Source organism: Pundamilia nyererei, unplaced genomic scaffold (assembly GCF_000239375.1).
Source record: "Pundamilia nyererei isolate P.nyererei 1_Seehausen unplaced genomic scaffold, PunNye1.0 scaffold00024, whole genome shotgun sequence".
Taxonomy (NCBI): Eukaryota; Metazoa; Chordata; class Actinopteri; order Cichliformes; family Cichlidae; genus Pundamilia; species Pundamilia nyererei.
Window position 1 is genome coordinate 4,486,340 of NW_005187425.1, and position 18,338 is coordinate 4,504,677.

At 37.1% G+C, this 18,338-nt stretch overlaps 3 protein-coding genes across 4 annotated transcripts in view; 2 read left to right on the top strand and 1 right to left on the bottom strand.

Moving 5' to 3' along the window:
- The window catches only part of LOC102208960 (SH3 and PX domain-containing protein 2A), a 59,290-nt gene extending 52,859 nt beyond the window's left edge, over nt 1-6,431 (bottom strand). For both annotated transcript variants that reach the window (XM_005727466.1, XM_005727465.1), the window contains exon 1: nt 6,069-6,431. In XM_005727466.1, coding sequence (XP_005727523.1) covers nt 6,069-6,140 — 72 coding nt within the window. In that variant the 5' untranslated portion in view covers nt 6,141-6,431. The remainder of the gene's footprint in view (nt 1-6,068) is intronic.
- Nucleotides 729-4,403, top strand: LOC102208665 (N-acetyllactosaminide beta-1,3-N-acetylglucosaminyltransferase 3-like). The gene is made up of 2 exons (XM_005727464.1): nt 729-766; nt 3,075-4,403. Exons 1-2 carry the CDS (start codon nt 759-761, stop codon nt 4,189-4,191), a joined length of 1,125 nt encoding a protein of 374 aa, XP_005727521.1. The 5' UTR covers nt 729-758; the 3' UTR covers nt 4,192-4,403.
- A 2,968-nt stretch (nt 6,432-9,399) lies between the features above and the next one.
- The window catches only part of slka (STE20-like kinase a), a 21,495-nt gene continuing 12,556 nt past the window's right edge, over nt 9,400-18,338 (top strand). The window contains exons 1-8 of the mRNA XM_013909396.1: nt 9,400-10,025; nt 12,974-13,138; nt 15,569-15,617; nt 16,111-16,260; nt 17,252-17,324; nt 17,651-17,845; nt 18,062-18,143; nt 18,280-18,336. Of these exons, the coding sequence (XP_013764850.1) occupies nt 9,876-10,025; nt 12,974-13,138; nt 15,569-15,617; nt 16,111-16,260; nt 17,252-17,324; nt 17,651-17,845; nt 18,062-18,143; nt 18,280-18,336 (921 nt within the window). The 5' untranslated portion in view covers nt 9,400-9,875. The remainder of the gene's footprint in view (nt 10,026-12,973; nt 13,139-15,568; nt 15,618-16,110; nt 16,261-17,251; nt 17,325-17,650; nt 17,846-18,061; nt 18,144-18,279; nt 18,337-18,338) is intronic.

Here is an 18,338-nt window from a genome sequence, read left to right on the forward strand (position 1 = left end):
TTTTTTTAACTGATCCACCCATAATACCAGTTCCAGTGTTATCAAAAATCGAATTTCCCAGAGGAACCCACCCGAGGGATTAATAAAGTTCTATCTTATCTTATCTTATCTTAAAAAGGAAAGGTTTAAGCCTGGTCTTAATAGTAGAGAGAGTATCTGTCTCCTGAATCTAAACTGGGGAGCTGGTTCCACATAAGAAAAGCCTGGAACCTAAAAGCTCTCCCTCCCAGTCTACTTTTAAATAATGTTGTCAGGAGAAGGATTTTACATTTGATTCTGCATTTAATGGGGAGCCAATAAAGAGAAGCTAATATGGGAGAAATATGGTCTCTTGTTCTAGTCCCTTTCAGTACTCACACCTCAGCACTCTGGATCAGCTGAAGGCTTTTTAGGAAGCTTTTAAAACAGCCTGTAACGAATTACAATAGTACAGCATAGAAGTAATACACGCTTTAACTACTAACTACTAATCTCAAACTACCAGGAACTGCAGTAATAAAATGGAAATTCACATTTTAATTTGATGGGCCAACCCCACATTTTTCCCTTGTCACCACTTGTTGACAAGAGACCGCAGCCAGTTTCTAAGCCTGTTTGACTGGGGTTTTGCATAGCTTAGTCGCTAGAGCGTTAAGTCTCAGCGATGACGAGCAACACAACCTGAGAAGTTAAACAAGTTTGTGTGCCACAGTGACTCGTATTTCACACAGCTAACTCAGCTATCAGAGGAGACTTGGCCCTCACTTCGGTCAGACAAAATGATCAGGTAATCATTGACTTTTCTGTCATATGCCATTTGTATAAAGACAATAATGTGCTTTAACCTCCTAGGACCTGGCGTTCACATATGTGGACATCACATTTTGGGTTATTTAGACCAAAATACTGAATTTTGCTTTGCTTTAGGAGGTTAATTTTGTTACAACTTGTATTGGTTTAGACAAGATAAGCTGAGATGATGTTTGAATGAGAACTTTTCTGTCATTCTAAGAAGTCCTGAAAAAGATTCTTAGCTTTCAAATACACTATCACTGAGAGACTCTATTCCTTTACAAGTTAACTATAAGAGGAAATAAAGATAAGTTATAAGTCAAACAATTCTAGCATTAAAGCTAGAATGATATAATACTAACGTTGCGTGTGTGTGTGTGTGTGGGGGGGGGGTTCTGTAGCATTATGATTTATTATTCATTGAATTTGTATTTTATCACAGTTAATAGTTCGCTAGAAAACTTACTGTTTCGCAGACGTTTAGGAAATAACAGTAGAGAAAACAGGATGATCTACTTCTTCTAGCGTTTCAGTGAAATGGAAGATTGTTTCTAGTGACAATATCCATTTCAGTCTTTGTCACACCTGTTCAAGGTGAAGAGTTCAGGTTATGTTCAAAATGCTGACTTTAAGTACTTTGATTATATGGACATTTTGCATGCAATTTTGTTACATAAGTATAATGTCAAAAGTAAATTTATTAGAATATGATCAAATTAAATGTACTTGATTGGTATATATTCAGTTTATTCCGAACTAATTTTAATGATATATTATTTTAGTAAAAACACCTTTGATTTGATACATTTCAGTTGATGAAAGTTTTGTTGAGGGCAAAGAATCATGTTTTTGATTGTGAATTTTCTGTAGCTAGTTTTATTATGCTTGTTTCCTTTGTCTACACTGAAGTCAGCAGCAGAATTAGCACATTGTTTTTATTAACTGATTTGGTCAGCTTTTAGGACTTTTAAGCACTTTTACTTTTTAATATACTTCTGTCATTTATGGTGTAACCTAAGAATGGTTACATTTAGTTAGACACAGTTTTAAATGTTTTATTATATAATTACAGAATATCCGGAGCTTTTTGAAAAATGTCAAATAAAATAAAAAATGTTTAATCCGATATAAACCATGACTCCAAAATCTGAATTCCTCCAAAGAAGTTTCAATAAGAGATCAATCCTAAAATGTAACACAACAAAATGTACTGTTCCTATATCAGTTATATTAAGCTATTATTTTTTATTAACCTCCTTATCAAAGAGGACTGCAAGTAGTTGGGGAAATCAAAGATTGAGTCACTCTGACTGACTCCAAGCCCTCTAGGACAAATTTTTGTCATTTTTGCAAATAACAGCTGTGTAATTTAAAGGCAGAAATATTATCAACAAGCTGCAATCAATCCAAGTCAATCTGTGCCAGTGAGTGCAACTCCTCTGCAATACATCTCTTTGTAATAGTGGACTCGAGTCAGCTGGGCAGTAGCTGGTTAATTCTGGCTATACTCCTGTATAAAAGCAAGGTTGCCTGGTAGTTTGATAGTATGTCATCACTGGTAACATCAGTGATGTGCTTTTCAGAGGCCTACCTTCAAAGCGTCAAATCACAACAAAAGTTCCCTCAAGGTGCTTTACATTGTAAGGTAAAGACCTTACAATGTTACACAGAAAACAGAAAACCTCAAAATGAATATGACTCCCTACCAGTAGAGATTAATAATAACACATAATTAAATGCAGAGAGGTGTATAAACACATAGTGAGTGAAAAAGGTGACTGAAGAAGAAACATTTAATGCTTCATGGGATGTTCATCTCCCAGCAGCCTAGACCTAGTGCAGCGTAACTAAGGGAGGATTCAGGATCACCTGATCCAATCCTACCTATATGCTTCATCAAAAAGGAAAGTTTTAAGCCTAAACTTAAAAGCAGAGAGGGTGTCTGTCTTCCAAATCCAAACTAGAAACTGGTTCCACAGAACCAGCCTGAGAGCAAAAAGCCCTAATGGGGTGATACGGTACTATAAGGTCATTAAGTTAAGACGGGCCCTGATTATTCAAGAGCTTGTATGTGAGGAGTTGGATTTTCAATTCATTTCTGGTTCAACAGGGAGCCAAGTCAGAGAGACCACACTTCATTTTTAGTTAGTCATGCATTAGACATGGCCTATAGAAACTATGCTATGTATATACAATATGATATGTTTGTAGTACCTGAATGTCTTAAGGCGTTATTTATTGATACATACCTGATTGAAATTTCTGTTGAGTGACTATTTATTTATTTTTTTCACTGTTTCCAGGGCCGGCCACATCGAAATTGTTATGCTCTTAGGATCACTTCTCTCTATTGTTTTTTTTCTTCAATATTATAGCGACACTGAAATGTTCCGCTCACCAAAACTTGTAAAAATGTATAACAATTCCTATAAATACTCATTCCCAAAATGTGAACAAAACATGGCTGCTGCCAGAATCTCAGGCTTCGATGGTTTCCCTGATATACTTAAAGACTTTCTTTACTATCGTCACTGTCGCTATTTTCCCATGATTCTGGACCTTCCTGACAAATGCGGAGGCATCGAAGAACCTGAAGACATCTTCCTTCTGCTTGTAATTAAAAGCTCCCCCATGCATTATGAACGACGTGAAGTGCTGCGAAAAACCTGGGCTCAAGAGAGGTCATACAAAGGTTTGCGGATTCGAAGGATTTTCACCCTTGGAACAATGGGTAATAACTTTGAGAAAGAGCGATTGAACAAACTCCTCAAAACAGAGCACCAGGAACACAATGACATCCTCCAATGGGACTTTCAAGATACATTTTTTAATCTCACTTTAAAGCAGGTTCTATTCCTCAAATGGATGAAAAGGAACTGTCAACAAGTTAATTTTTTGCTAAATGGTGATGATGACGTTTTTGCCAATACGGACAATATTGTGGACTACCTCCATGGTCGCCGTGAAAATAATGGAAGCCAGCATCTGTTTACCGGTTTTCTGATAAAGAATGGATTTCCTGTAAGATGGGACAGGAGCAAGTATTTTGTTCCATCTCAAGTATATGAAAAAAATGTTTACCCCAACTATTGTGGTGGTGGGGGCTTTCTTTTGTCCAGCTTTACAGCTTTAATGATATATAGCTATTCCAATGCCATTCCACTTTTTCCTATTGATGACGTTTACATGGGAATGTGCCTGGAAAAAGCAAAACTGGCACCAACACCTCATATCGGTATAAAGACATTCGGATGGTACATTCCCTCCAAAAAAATAGATCAATATGATCCTTGCTATTTTAAAGATTACCTCTTGGTACACCAATTCTTTCCTAATAATATGTACCTTATGTGGCATCAAATAAATGACCCTAATCTGAAATGTGGTGTCACAAATTCGTCTAGGACGATCCAAACTTAAACTTACGGTTAGTGATATTGCACTTTATGACTTTAAGTCACAGCAATCATTGAATTATGTAAAAGTTTTAAACTGATATATCACGTTTGCCCATATAGACAGTCAGCCAGACAGCCACTGTTACATGAGTGACATAATCACAAACAGTACATAAAAGATTCAGTACTGATTTTATTTCTGATTTGTTTTTTTGTTTTGTTTTTTAACATGTGCGTTGTAAATAAATGTGAATTGAGTTGAGGTAAGTCTTCAGATTGGGAGGTAATCTCCAGCTTTTGAATATAGTCTAAGGGTCGAAAGTGTTTGTCATGTTTTCATATGTTGCAGGTAATCCACAAACACAGTTATGTTCACTGCGAGTAGACCAAATTCAAGAAAGTGGTTTGGTGCTCGGGGGCACTAGTATTTGAAGTATTCATCTGAAGTATTAATTAATTACTTTTCCTGCTTTAACTGTGACTAGGGATGCACTATTATTTAACCAGTAATGACATTTGATGTCAGAGTGAAAAAAATGCATTTATTGAAGGCAACTTGTGATTTTTATCTGTTTGTAATGTTAATGCAGTGTAGAATTGAAATGCTTTTTAGTTATTTGTTTGTAGTTGTTTTGTTTAAAGTAGGGGTTTGTTTGTTTCAATGGGGCAAAATGTTTGTTAATGAATAACAAACACGAAATAAAAAGGAGACTACTTGTCAACCAAAACGTGATTGTAAAGAGTGATCTGTTCATCCATTAATATGATATATTTAAGTGAATTTGGGTAGTTGTTGTGTAGATATGTATGCTAAGTTTGGTGTTGTGTTAGTTCAAATCCATATTAACCCATTCTAGCCTCAACAAGAAGTAAGGCTCAAAACTTAAATTACAGGTTTGACATCTACAGTATACGCATTTGCTTTGTAAATGAGCTCTCCTTTGAGGAAAAAAAACATATCAGTTACCAATGGTCCCAGCTTAACAGAGTTTAAATAAAGTTAATCCCTGGGTTAGCTCGTTCTCATCTAACATTCAAACATGAAAACATCACTTTTTCTGCACTTTAGATTGTTAGGTGAACAATGAAAAGCAAAAAATCACTTGGGAAACAGGGCACCACAGTTAGTCTGCATGCCATATACACAATTAAAAGATTAAATATATATGTGTGTAAAAAATATAGCTGCAAATCCCTGACTACTACTTTTGCTACGTCTATTTAGACGATGGCGCTGCTTAGGGTGCAGCCCAAGTCTTAGGATCCTCATCCAGCTGGCTGTCACGTATATGTGATTTCAGTTTGTTTGTGTTTTTAAGCCTCAGTGCATGCTGTCGGCTCTGTCAGACGTCAGACACAGTGACACTGTATTTTACAGGCAAAAATAAAATACTGGTGTTTTTCAGGCACGACAGTACAGCACTAAGCAAAAGCTTGCAAGAAGACTATTTATTACTTTAAACATTTTTTAAAACACAATTACTTTAGTTTATTAAAATACCCAAATAAATCAAAGCATCTGATATTTTTTTAAATGACCTGATATTAAATCACTGTTGTCAAGTATATACAAAATCAAATATAATAGGTTGTATCTACATTTCAATCAAAGCCATGTGGTGACAAAAAATACAACGCCTCAGATCACCACAGTCATAAAGAGACATCTTCTGGGTACCATGAATGTCTCTATTTAAAAAATTAAATTAAATTTAAAAATAAAATAAAAAAAGCACCAGGTCCGTTCAACAGCTGTTTGGTGAAAGTAATGGACCCTCAGAGCAACACTGGCGTCCACAGAGCTGCATAGCATGGGTTAAATTTCCACAGAGACAATACACAATAACTGCACTGGTGATCTACTTGAACAAGAACACAGAGAGAGAGTATACAACTTACATAGTGCTTCGAAGGATTCCTTCTTTTCTGCACGTCCACAACATTTACGTCAAGGAAGGTGCGGAACTGCATCTTGACAAGCGAACAAGATTTGCACCAAACACAATACTACAGTTTGCACCAACGATGTTCACCCATGAAAACTAGGTTGCTTGTAGTAGAAGCGCAAGAAGAAGAAGAAAGAGTTGAGAGGAATGAAAAGAAATAACTTTCCTCTTTCAGGCTTTGGGTGCATCCATGAAATTACAGTGTCAGACGGCCTCGGAGCATCTGGACTCCTTGTAAAACATGACAACGCAATAAAACTGGCGTCTAATCAGACTTCTCCTCCTTCGGGAGGGGCTGCGCCGCTGCTGTTGCCAAAAAACGGGGGGCAGTCTGAGCAGTACAGCGATTTAATATGTAGGCTATGGGGCGGTCCTGCTTCAGCTGGCTGGACACACCACACGGGACCAGGGAGGTCACACTGTTTTCAAACAGGTTCTTGGATTTGTTGGTCATCCCTAAAGTGACTGATAGTTTGGGTGAAATGTGAATAGTGAAAAGACATATTTCCTCTCCATAAATGGGCGATGGGCTGAACTGCTGTATAAGATGAAACATCTGTAGTTTTTTTTAATGATTTTGAAACGCTTTTTTGCAACAATAAACGTCCCCGACATGTGCTGTCTCTTAACTTCAAGAAAACAGTCCGTGTGTCTGAGCAGGCACGGACATTGACCGTGTTCGCTACTTGCAAACAAACAGGCAATTTGTCTAGTTGGCTGACGCGTATATACTTGTCTAATTTGGCTATCGCTTCCAAGTTATACATTAGATTTCCGACAGCACCTAAAGCAGCAGGCATACCGTTGCTCCCTCCTTGTGGAGACACGAGGTAAAGCGTGAGGAGGAGGTAAAGAGAACAATTCATTATTATTCCCACATTGTGGCGCTGCAGAACATAAGTGGTCTGTTTGCGTTGTCCTCCTGTCTAGATAAATTTCCTTCCTGTTTGTGCCCTATCCTATAATAAATCTTTCCTTATAATTTATGACAGGTATACTGTTTATAACATCTAGTAACATAGTAACATACAAAAAAACACAGACATAGATATTTTTGCACCACTTTTTAAAACTGAGTCATGCTGGAACATTTCTCAGTCTGCTCCACAGCTTCATTCCACATACAGTAATTCAAAACCTTTTTTGTGTCGTCCTAATATGCTGCTTTAAAAACAACAACAACAACAACAACAACAATAATAATAATAATAATAAACAGTTTTAAAACTACTTATTTTTACTTTGCACATTTCTGAAGTGACCATATTTAGTAACGCCTTTACATTCCCTCTAGAACAAAAAGGTTTTGTGTCATATGCGAATATTGCTAATGTTGACATATCAGATGTGTGTAACGTAATTTCTATAAATAATGACATTTGTATTCTTAATAGGCTCCCAACATAGACTGAAGTATATTATTTGAATGTTTTGCTCACTGTAGGCAAGTGAAATATTATAATTTTTTGGCTGTTATCAAATTCAGATTAGAGATGAATACTCTGCTATATATTTTAGGCTGTACCACAGCATTATTTCTAATGTAAGTATCAACCAGTTAAAATGCTTTTTTCGGGTTAACTGGTAACTCTATAAAAGTAGTCCACTTTTAATTTTACTGTAGTTTTTACTGTTTAGCTGTTAAAACCAGTGAGAAGTAAAAAAGTGAAAGACAATTTTATTTTACAGTGAAATCCAAAGATGAGTTGTGATGCACTGAGTTTTGTTGCTAAATGTGAAAACTAATGACTAATAAACTAATTAAACAAATATTACCAGGTATTCACAAAATGAAAAATAATAGAATTAGAATAGAATAGAATTCAACTTTATTGTCATTGCTCATGCACAGGTACAGGGCAACGAAATGCAGTTTGCATCCATCCAGAAGTGCTTTAGTGATATAGATATATTACAATATATACTAGCAATAATATAGATATGTAAGTATATTACAGAAATGGGTCAATTATGGTATGTTATAATGTACACGGTATGAAGTATGTTGTGAATAGTATGTACAGGCTGTAGTGAGTACAACTATGTACAAGATATGAACAGGATATAAATATGAAAAACTATACAGAATATGAAATAAATAACTTTACAGAAATCTGAGATATACAGTTATACAGAAATGGGAACTATGCAAGTTGTAAACAGTTGTAGGGTTAAAAATAAATAAATAAATAAATATTTTTAAAGAAAAAAAAGGGGGGGGGGAAGAATTCTACCATTTTCTCCTCTTTATGCCAACAGGAGGACCACAACTGGCATGCGTGGTAGAGGCGAGGGGGCTGAGCCCGGCTGAGCGGAGCACGTCCTGCTGGGGAGGAAATAGCCGCTACCCAGCTGCGTCAAGCTAACTAGAAATAGACCTGCTGACAGCGGAAATCTATTTTTATCCTCCGACGTAAAAGCGTCCACTCTGTTGTTTTGCTCAAGTCGGACAATACAACCAGTCTGTTTCTCGTACTCCAAAGTGAACCAGTGAAGCGGACCGGTTCGGTAAAATCACGTTGATACTGCGTTTACGCCACCTATCGTACATTGAAACGCCTAACCATCGAGGTTTAAATTCGGTCTTGTCACGCAGTACCGTCACACAATGTATTACTATAAAATGTGATTATAATCATATATATTCTATCGTAATATACTTATATTTGATCTAACGTGAATAATTTCTGTAAATTATAATTGGTTGTTTATTTAGATGCGGAAAATATAGTGTACAAAGCCACAGCAAAAATACATCTTAGCTCAGAAAGGCAGATGTAATATGACATCCATGACCACCTAACTCCAAACGCTATAGACCCTTGTATAGTTATGACGTAGGCAGTCGAAGGTCTATTATAGATTTTCTTTTTGTCTTATAAGTTTAATATGTGAGGGTTTTTTTAAAACCCTTTATTGTATTAGTCAACTAAGCTTTTCACCTGGCAGCCATTTTGGTCATTCCTACGGGAAGTTATTCTGGCAGTTATTTTGAAGCATCATCTAAATCAAATGGTATTTTTATTTTAGTAGTCAGTGGGACAGAAAAACTTTTAATGTGTAGTAGTTTTTTTTATGTCATTTAAAAGCTATGCTAACTGTATCACAAAACAAGTTTAGAAGTTTGTGGTTTTTTAACTTTTTTCTGACATCAATAACTAAAACAAAATATCGCTACCATTTTTTTGACGAAATTGAAAAAATAAAGCGAAATAATGTAAATAAAAAGGTCTGCGTAACAGTTGCGTTTTATTTTGAAAGACTTTAGCGGAAATATCGAGAGCTGCGATAGCAGCTTGATGCTAGTCCACTAACTTGTGTGTGGTCAGTCAACCTAAGCATGAGGTCCGTTGACTGCGTTTTCGTGTTGGTAACGTTATACGATTAAAGAAAATATTCTGTCGAAAGTGATGATATGGTAAATATTTTTTCCGCTTCGTTCAATTTTGTTAGCTCAAAACGGAAACACGAGCCTCTGCGGAACAGCTAACTCTTCTCTGTATCCCTCATCTCCTCCGACAGCGTCCTGTGAAGGCTGCTAGCTATGATGTGACTGTGATATCCGCCGTCGAGGGAAGTTATAATTGACATTATCATAGCTGAATGGCTAAAGCACCGGTCTGCCTGGCTTAATTTAACGCTTGAATGCTCTCATTTCGATAGCCTTTTGAGCTCCGCGTCGGAGGGAACCGCTATAGTTTCTTGGCGGAAATAACCGAAGAGAGCGTACTCGCGGTGCTGTAGTTCACACCTAAAAAAGATGTCCTTCTTCAATTTTCGCAAGATCTTCAAACTAGGGCCGGATAAGAAAAAGAAGCAGTATGAGCATGTACACAGAGACGTCAATCCTGAGGAGATATGGGAAATTATTGGGGAACTGGGAGATGGAGCCTTTGGGAAAGTGTACAAGGTAAGTTGACGTGTTACGTTACATCCGCCTTTGGTTTCCTGCATTTCTTTATAGACTAGCTTCAGTTGTTTCTTCGCATGTTGCTGTCTCGAGGTCATAAGCTGTAAAGCTGACAGCGATGATTACAGCTCTTGTTTGGGTAACATATTCCAACCTCGGCCACCTAACCCTCAGCAAATAACATATTTGTTTCATATAAATCATGCAGGAATTGACTAACTGCTAATATCCTGTAAAGAAATGTGACCAGCAGCTGGGATCTTAAACTCAATTAGTTTTTGGATATTTTCTATTTAGCAGGTTTAGCACAGGCTTTGCGTCACTGCCGGAGTATAGACATGACTTTACCAGTGAGTTGCACTTGGGGTTGGCTAAAAACTGATAAAGGTGTGGTCCACACACAGAATCAATATGGCCTCACATGTGACATGTTGGATTATTTGGGCCTGTGACATGTCAGGACAACCACAATAAATAGTTTAAACTAATAAAATGACAGAGCAGGTGCACCCAGACTTTTAAAAAAACACACACACTTTATGCTAATTACTGTGACAGGTGCACAGCTGGGTTTAAATTAGGGCAGTGGTTTGTCACATCTGGTTTGTCTTCACTAACCCATATATATAGGAACTGTTACAACAATTTGATGACATAGAAGAGTACCTGTTTATTATTTTGTTTAGGTTTGTTTTCCTGCTGAGAAAGTCAGGTATGCCTTCCAATGTTGTAGTTTGTTGGTGTATAGTTATGCTACATGGAAAAATATTCAATGCTGTGTCCTCCAGCTGTAATCTCTGCTACTTTACTTACCTTTCCAGGTTATCTCTGCAGGAGTTTGCTCTAGGCTGAGAACACACTTTAGAAAAAGTTAGTGTTTGTGTACTTGTAGCACAAGTAGATTAACTTGGTTAACTTGTATTTTTTTAAACATAGTTTCTTTTAAATATTTTTCAATGTATATAACTGTTTTAGTAGATTAGTGAAAAATAGTTTCCACAACCTTCCATGCCTTCATGCCTCTTTTTGTTTTGGCACTAATCCCTGTTAAAGAGCTTTCTTTCTCTCTCTCTCTCTCTCTCATTGTGAGCTACTTAACGCTGTTCCTTCCTGGTGCTCTTGTGTTCAAATAATGCAGCAAATGGCCCATAAATCTTAATTTGTCTTCACTTATTTCCTAGTCTTGTTAGCTGATTGGCTACACGAGATGAGAGCCAAGAAATACTTGAGTGCCTTCTCACACCAAAGTATACAAAATATACACCTGATTCCCAGTTATCACTTGTGTGAGCTCAGGTGAAGATATCTTTAATCAGGCCACATTAGTATGAAAGCGCACTGTGCTTTCATTTGCTACTTCACAGGCTTCTGGCAGCTAACTCCTTTGGGTGGGGTCGCAGAGTTTGCAAGCAACATGTGAATCAGCTGTTCAAGTGAGGTCAACCGGAAGAGAGAGAATTCTTAACTAGTAGATGAATGTATTACATGTTGAGTGTTTCATAGACACTTTTAGTACTGCAAACAAAATGCTTATATAATTCTTTCCATGCAATGAGTCATTTTTAAAAAATCTGATCTACCTATTCAAAGATAGACCTCTACAGGTGGTGCGATATGGGAGTTTTCATTTATCAGCTATTTATTCACATTCAAGGTTGGGTTTTTTCTGGCTCAGAATGGGCCTTCAGGGTGTTACTATACACGTAAGCATGATGGTCTGCAAACAAAAAGTCTATGTTACCTTATTTAACAGAGGTACATACATTTTTACTGTTACCGTTTTTGGCTGTTTTACAAACATAAATATATTTAAGCTTGAGTAAATTAAACTCCAGAGTTCAGATGAATTTTTTCTGACAGACGGAAATGTATTTATTTATTTAATGAAGTAAAAACTCTGCGTTCATTGATGTACATTTGAATAACCAGTGCTGAACTGTCAATGATTATTATTTACAAAGAACCACAAAGTTCGCTCTCCCTCCCTCTTAAACATGATTATAGCACTCCTGTGCTCTCATTTAATTCCTCAAAACAGATCAACATTAAGCATTTAGCACATTAAAACATCATGTTCATGATGAGCAAAGGTCACAGGCTCTTCTTTAATGAGTCAAGTGACAGACAAATTATGGTGTCTCTCTTCACTGTAAAGCTAATATTGAATCTGCATGTAAGCGATGGCCTGCGCCTGACAGGCATCAGCCACTACAAAGGAAAAAAGAGGCAGGGAGTGTGTCAGGTCAGAAGAGTGTAAATATAGGGTCTGACACACTCTGCTGCAGTTGGTCTTTACACTCCCTCCCTTTTCTTTTTCCCTAACTCCCTGAGATTGTGTCTGTATCCATAAACATTAGGCCCTAGGCTGGCCTTAAAATAACTTCCCAGTGCTTTATTTCACAGGTTCAGTGATCATTTTTATTGGTCTCCTCGGTGCAGCTCTATCAGGAATGAGAATTTAGGGTTTGAGTTGTGCAATAAATGGCACAAACCTGTTAAATCATATACATATTTGGTATAATAATCACTGCAATGAGTGTGACACAGTGAGATGAAAGAAAGAAAAGAGGGGAGGAAAAGGAGTGGAGGAAGTGAGCAAGCGTTGCAAGATCGGCCTGTGTTAGAGTAGCTCAGAATGACAGGATGTGTTGTAATTTTTTTTCTTTTTTTTATCAATGTTTGACAAAGAGTTGTCTTAAATCTCTGAAATGAGTTTCTTGAGATACAATCTTCTGTAAGCTGCGTAATTTATGTTGCTCCAAATGACTTTTTTCTTAATGTTGATATTCTTCCATAATTCCTGTTGTGTACAAGTTACAAGTTGTTGCTCTGTAAAATTATGCTGAGCAACATTTGGCTTATAATTAGCATGATCCTTTCCCATTTTATACACTGTGTGCTGTAAGTATATACTCTACAATTTATCATTTTGTCAATGTTGCTTGCAGGCACAGAACAAGCAGAATGGGACCCTGGCTGCTGCTAAGGTTATCGACACAAAGACTGAGGATGAACTGGAGGATTACATGGTTGAGATTGACATTCTGGCCTCCTGCAACCATCATCACATTGTCAAACTGCTGGACGCTTTCTACTTTGAAAGCAAACTTTGGGTAAGTTCGTCAGTTTCGTGCTGGGAGGAGTGTCTTTCTCCTCATGTAATGCTGTTTGATCTGAAGCCACCAAGACAAAGAAGCAGTGAAGCATGGAGAGACAGAAATTCATTATAAGGCACCATTCGTTATGCTGTTTCTCACAGGACTTTCAGATCATTTGACTGATGGCTCATGACACTAAACTTTTCTTATTTCTTCAAGAGTTAGAATGGGTCATATGACAAGCAACAGAGGCTAATACACGACTAGGACTGCATGCTTCACTGGAGTACCTGACTGCTTAGAAGTAATAGGCCACTACTGAGAAATGCATTATCATACTTTATACATCTTCCTATTTATAATGAGGGATTTATGTATTTAGTGGAATACTCCTCAATTTGGCCTTATTCCTATCTCCCTCAAATCATAACCAGTGTGCACAGTGTATTTTATAATGAGAAAGAATGTATAAATCTCTGAACACAGCCCCTCATCCTCATCCTGGTGTTTTACTGTGAGCACAGAGGTGCAGCTTTAATACATGGTCAGTAGATCTCATTGTGTGCAGTAAGAGGCCCCAGAGCAATTAGGTCCTAGCAGGGGGTGTCATGTGACTGTCCCTTGTGGACTGGCCACAACCATTGGAAGATAATGGAGCAGTTTTGGTGGCTGGAGAAAGTGCTTTTGAATAATTCAGAGCCGCATGCAGGTTGTCCCTCTGGCCTTTGAGTTCAAATAGCATGATGAATGTGTAACTGCCTACATTTAGCTTGTGCCGGGTGTTGAGTTAATGTATAATATGTTCATTAATTTTCTACAAAGGAAATCTGTTGCTAGAAAACAGATGTTTACTTTGACTTGTGTCTACAATCAGTGTACGTTTAGTTTAATACTCACCTGTAAACTACAAAAGAGATGGCATGAGAAAGTGTACTGCCAAATGGGAAGAACCACTTTGTTTCTTCCTTTTGTTTGAATCACTGAATAGAGGGTGGTGCTCTGTTTGTAGCTTCGATTGATTTTTGTATCATCTGATACCATGAGCTGCCAAGCAACGTGCAGGCTAAGCCAATAATGATGAAGTACTGGTCGGGTACATTACATCAGCTCTTACAACTGAGGTCAGAACCTGTGCAGTTTTACATCCTAGCATAGGGGATTAGCATTAGTTTTATTTCGTTACCTCTCTGGAACCCAAAGAATCACTGCACTTTATGAAAATTATTGCATATTTGATGAGGTTACTGATATTTCATCTTAAAATATCAGCTTAAAACTTGTAATTAAGTAGTTAACTGGCACCTTTTTATGTTGATATTTGTTGTTAAAATATCCCCTATAAAATTACACAGTTTTATATTTAAAAGCATCTCCCCTCTTTGTTTTTTCTTCCCTTGGGGAAATTTCTTCCAAGCTAGAAACGTCCAATTAAAGGACACTTGCACCCAACGTTTTAGTGTATTCCCAAGCTTTTAACATGCGCATATGTGCATACTGTTTTGAAACAAACAAAGATGGCAATAATGGATGTCTTCCTCTTACTGTTGACAGAAGCACAGTACTGTGAAGAAATGCTTTAGGCTTAAAGGGATTGTGACAGAAAACGTTTTTCAATATTGTTGTTTCTATAAAGTATAAGTGTATAAATTAGTACATATTTAGACTAATGACAAACCCTCATTTACATATTAAAACCTATAAACCTTTATTTATAAACATATAAGCAAATGTTAAACATTTTAGAAATATTGTATTAAAAAATAATATTCATAATGCAAGTTAAGTATTTTAAATAACATGTCTTCTTAACTGGCATAGTATGGAGAGACTCATGTTCACTTCCTTTAAGTATTGCCCCTTGTACATAAAAATGTGCAAAGGGATTTTCTTCAGTATTAATGCAGCGGTTTAGTTTAAAGCGTGCGTGCTCATCCTAAACATACATGTTCAAACTCTTCTGCAGTGTTTACCAAAATGAGGAAATCGTTTGTCACTAGGATCTGTGATGAAGCATACATAGTATGTGTAAAATATTTACATGCATTTTGCACTAAACATTTTTCTATACTTTTAAGAAACAATTTGTATTTTGTAGAAATTCCTATAATAGACTCATTCATCACAACCTCCTCTGTATAGTGGAAAAGGATCCCAGTCACTATCAAGTTCAAAGCTTGAACTTCTACAGATATTTCAGTTCAAGAAGGACTAAAAGACAGACGCATGTAGAATGGAAACCAAAAGACGTATAGCTCAGTATGGCTGATTGGCGTCTTGATCTCTACAGTATAATCAATCTTTTCAATAAACATCATGTTGTTCCAGCTTTTGAAAGTCGCAAATTCCTTATTTAATCAAGTCGTGTGCTGCAAGGGTAGGTTAAACTGGGACTTTATTGTATTATATAAGTGTATTACTTAATGTTCTTTTGTTCTACCATTACAGATTCTGATAGAGTTCTGTGCAGGCGGTGCTGTCGATGCCATCATGCTGGGTAAGTCCCTCATTCACTAAAGCAAAAAAAGAGTAACACTATGAAGTTCTGCAGCTTTTCCTTTTCTCCATCCTCTAGTGCCAACTCTTTTATTCCATCCAGAAGCCTGTACCGAAGGATTTTTTTTTTCCCCCCTCTACTAAGTTGGCAAAGCAATTCCAACTGTAATTATTGTAGCTCAGGTTTCAAGAAGCAGTTAAAGTACTTCTTGTTCATGCACTTCCTCTGTCTTGTTTTGAAGCCTAAAGAAACACAAAACCACTCATTTTAAAATGCAAATTGCATTGCAAAGAAGATGATAATGAATTCACTTCACTATTCAATGTTGATTCATTATGACTCGCCTAGATTTGTCTAGTCATATGTGCTTGCTGATGTAAAGGTGGAGATGACCCATTTTGTGTTTGTATTTGTGTATAACAAAGCCTACAGCAAAATATTCACTGGGAAAAATTGGGACTTTGGAATTTTCTCTGTGCATGTTTGTCCTTAGAGTTGGAGAGACCCCTGACTGAGCCCCAGATTCGTGTGGTGTGTAAGCAGACTTTGGAGGCCTTGGCTTACCTTCATGAGAGCAAGATCATCCACAGAGACTTGAAAGCTGGGAATATTCTCCTGTCCCTGGATGGAGATGTAAAACTGGGTAATTGTGTTTTTGTTTTTTTGTTTTTTTGAACCATTTCTAACCATTTACTAACAAAAGGAGATATGAGAGGTTATTCCATTAAAAAAATACTAAAATCAACTAAATGTTCTCGCAGAATCAGGTTTTTGTTTTGTATTTTTTACAATAAGCATGTTTAATAAAGTACATAGGTTTGGTTTGAATCTTTAAGTTCTGAAACCACATAACCTCTTAAGTACACGACTTACTTACTTGGGATGAATTTGTAACAAAACGGGGGGGTGTCTACTAAACTCACTTTAGTATTATATTCATTCTTTGATTTGTCCTTGGCTCTGTATTAAAACAGCCGTTGTAGATCTCTTTGTAGCTTGACTTTGGGGTTGGTGGTGACAGTGCAGCACTGTGGTTTGTTTACACATAAAAATGTAGTGAGTCATCATTTGGCATCGGGTTCAAAAACTTGGAGAACAAAGTGATGTGCTTGCTGTGTGTTTTTTTTTAATTTATTTATTTTTTTATATATAATATTCTACCTATGTATGTGTTTTGGTGATGCATAATGTTTCAGAAGTAAGAGTATTCATGTTCATGTTGTTGCTGCAGCATCCATAGCTCCTGGCTGCCTGATGATTCATGTTCTGTAGGCAGAGGGTCATGACGGAGCCTGGCAAACAATAATTATCAAGCCAGTCACCAGGGACTTAATGATAGATCTCTTTTTCCCTCTAATGTGTGCATACTGTAAGTGTTGCAAGAAAAGAGAGCAGGCTGAAATAACTGCACAGGTGACACAACAATGATGGACCCTAAGAGCATTATGAAAGGGAATGTGAGGCTTTTCTGCTCACTTTGGGGATAAATATTATAAGTGTAAAGCACTCTCTACTGTGTTTTGTTTTGGTAGAAAATGCTATTTTATATTTTATATTCTAGTCTCACAGGGTGCCATTTTACAGTTTAGCTTAATTCATTGATGAAAAGAATCATGATTTATTTCTACTTTCAGCTGACTTTGGTGTGTCTGCTAAAAATACCAAGACATTACAGAGAAGAGATTCTTTCATCGGCACTCCATATTGGTGAGTCACACTGCCTGCTTACAAGAGGGCATTCACCTCTTAGTATTTGATAATTGTCTCAGACTGTACCACAGCTAAGATGACAGTGGGTTTCTGTTTTTTTGTTGTTGTTGTTCTTGTTTTAAATCATCAAAAAATGTGGGATAACAACTCATTTGAAAAAATCTATGTACTAAAAAAACTTCCTATTTTATATTCCTTTCCTCCTGGAAAATAAGAGCATTGACCCTTAAGCAATAGAAGAAATGCTGAATGACCTCATTTACCTGCATTCCAAAATGTGGGTTATTGATTGGTGGCTCTTACTGACTGATTGAATTTCGCAGGATGGCTCCAGAGGTGGTAATGTGCGAAACTTCCAAAGACCGTCCATACGACTACAAGGCTGACATCTGGTCCCTTGGCGTAACGCTCATAGAACTGGCACAGATTGAACCGCCCAACCATGAGATGAATCCCATGAGAGTGCTACTGAAAATAGCCAAGTCCGAGCCGCCCACACTCATGAATCCCTCTCGCTGGTGAGATACTGTGCTGGTGATAACTGGGAAGGTGGTGCTGGATTGTTTCCGAATGGGAGATGAGGAAATGTTGAGGGTTTGCATGTGTGAAAGCATGATAAAATATTAATGTTAAAAGGATAACTACTACTGAATTACTACATTATATAAAGAAAAACCCAGGGGTACTTACTCTGTTCTGGGATCAACAAATTCGGTCTTCTTTACCATTTAAAGGTCACCAGAATTCAGCGACTTTCTGCGCAAAGCACTTGACAAGAATGTGGACAATAGGTGGAGTACAGTACAGCTTCTGCAGGTGAGCTGCAGTTGCAAACTACTATAAAACTAAGTGATGCATAAATGTCCGTCAGATGTTAATGTGTCACACTTTAAATGATTTTGCAGGATAAAATTTTTTATCTAATGTTGATATCTTTTGTCTATATATGTAGCATCCTTTTGTCACCAGTGTAACTGACAGCAGACCTCTCAGAGAACTCATAGCTGAAGC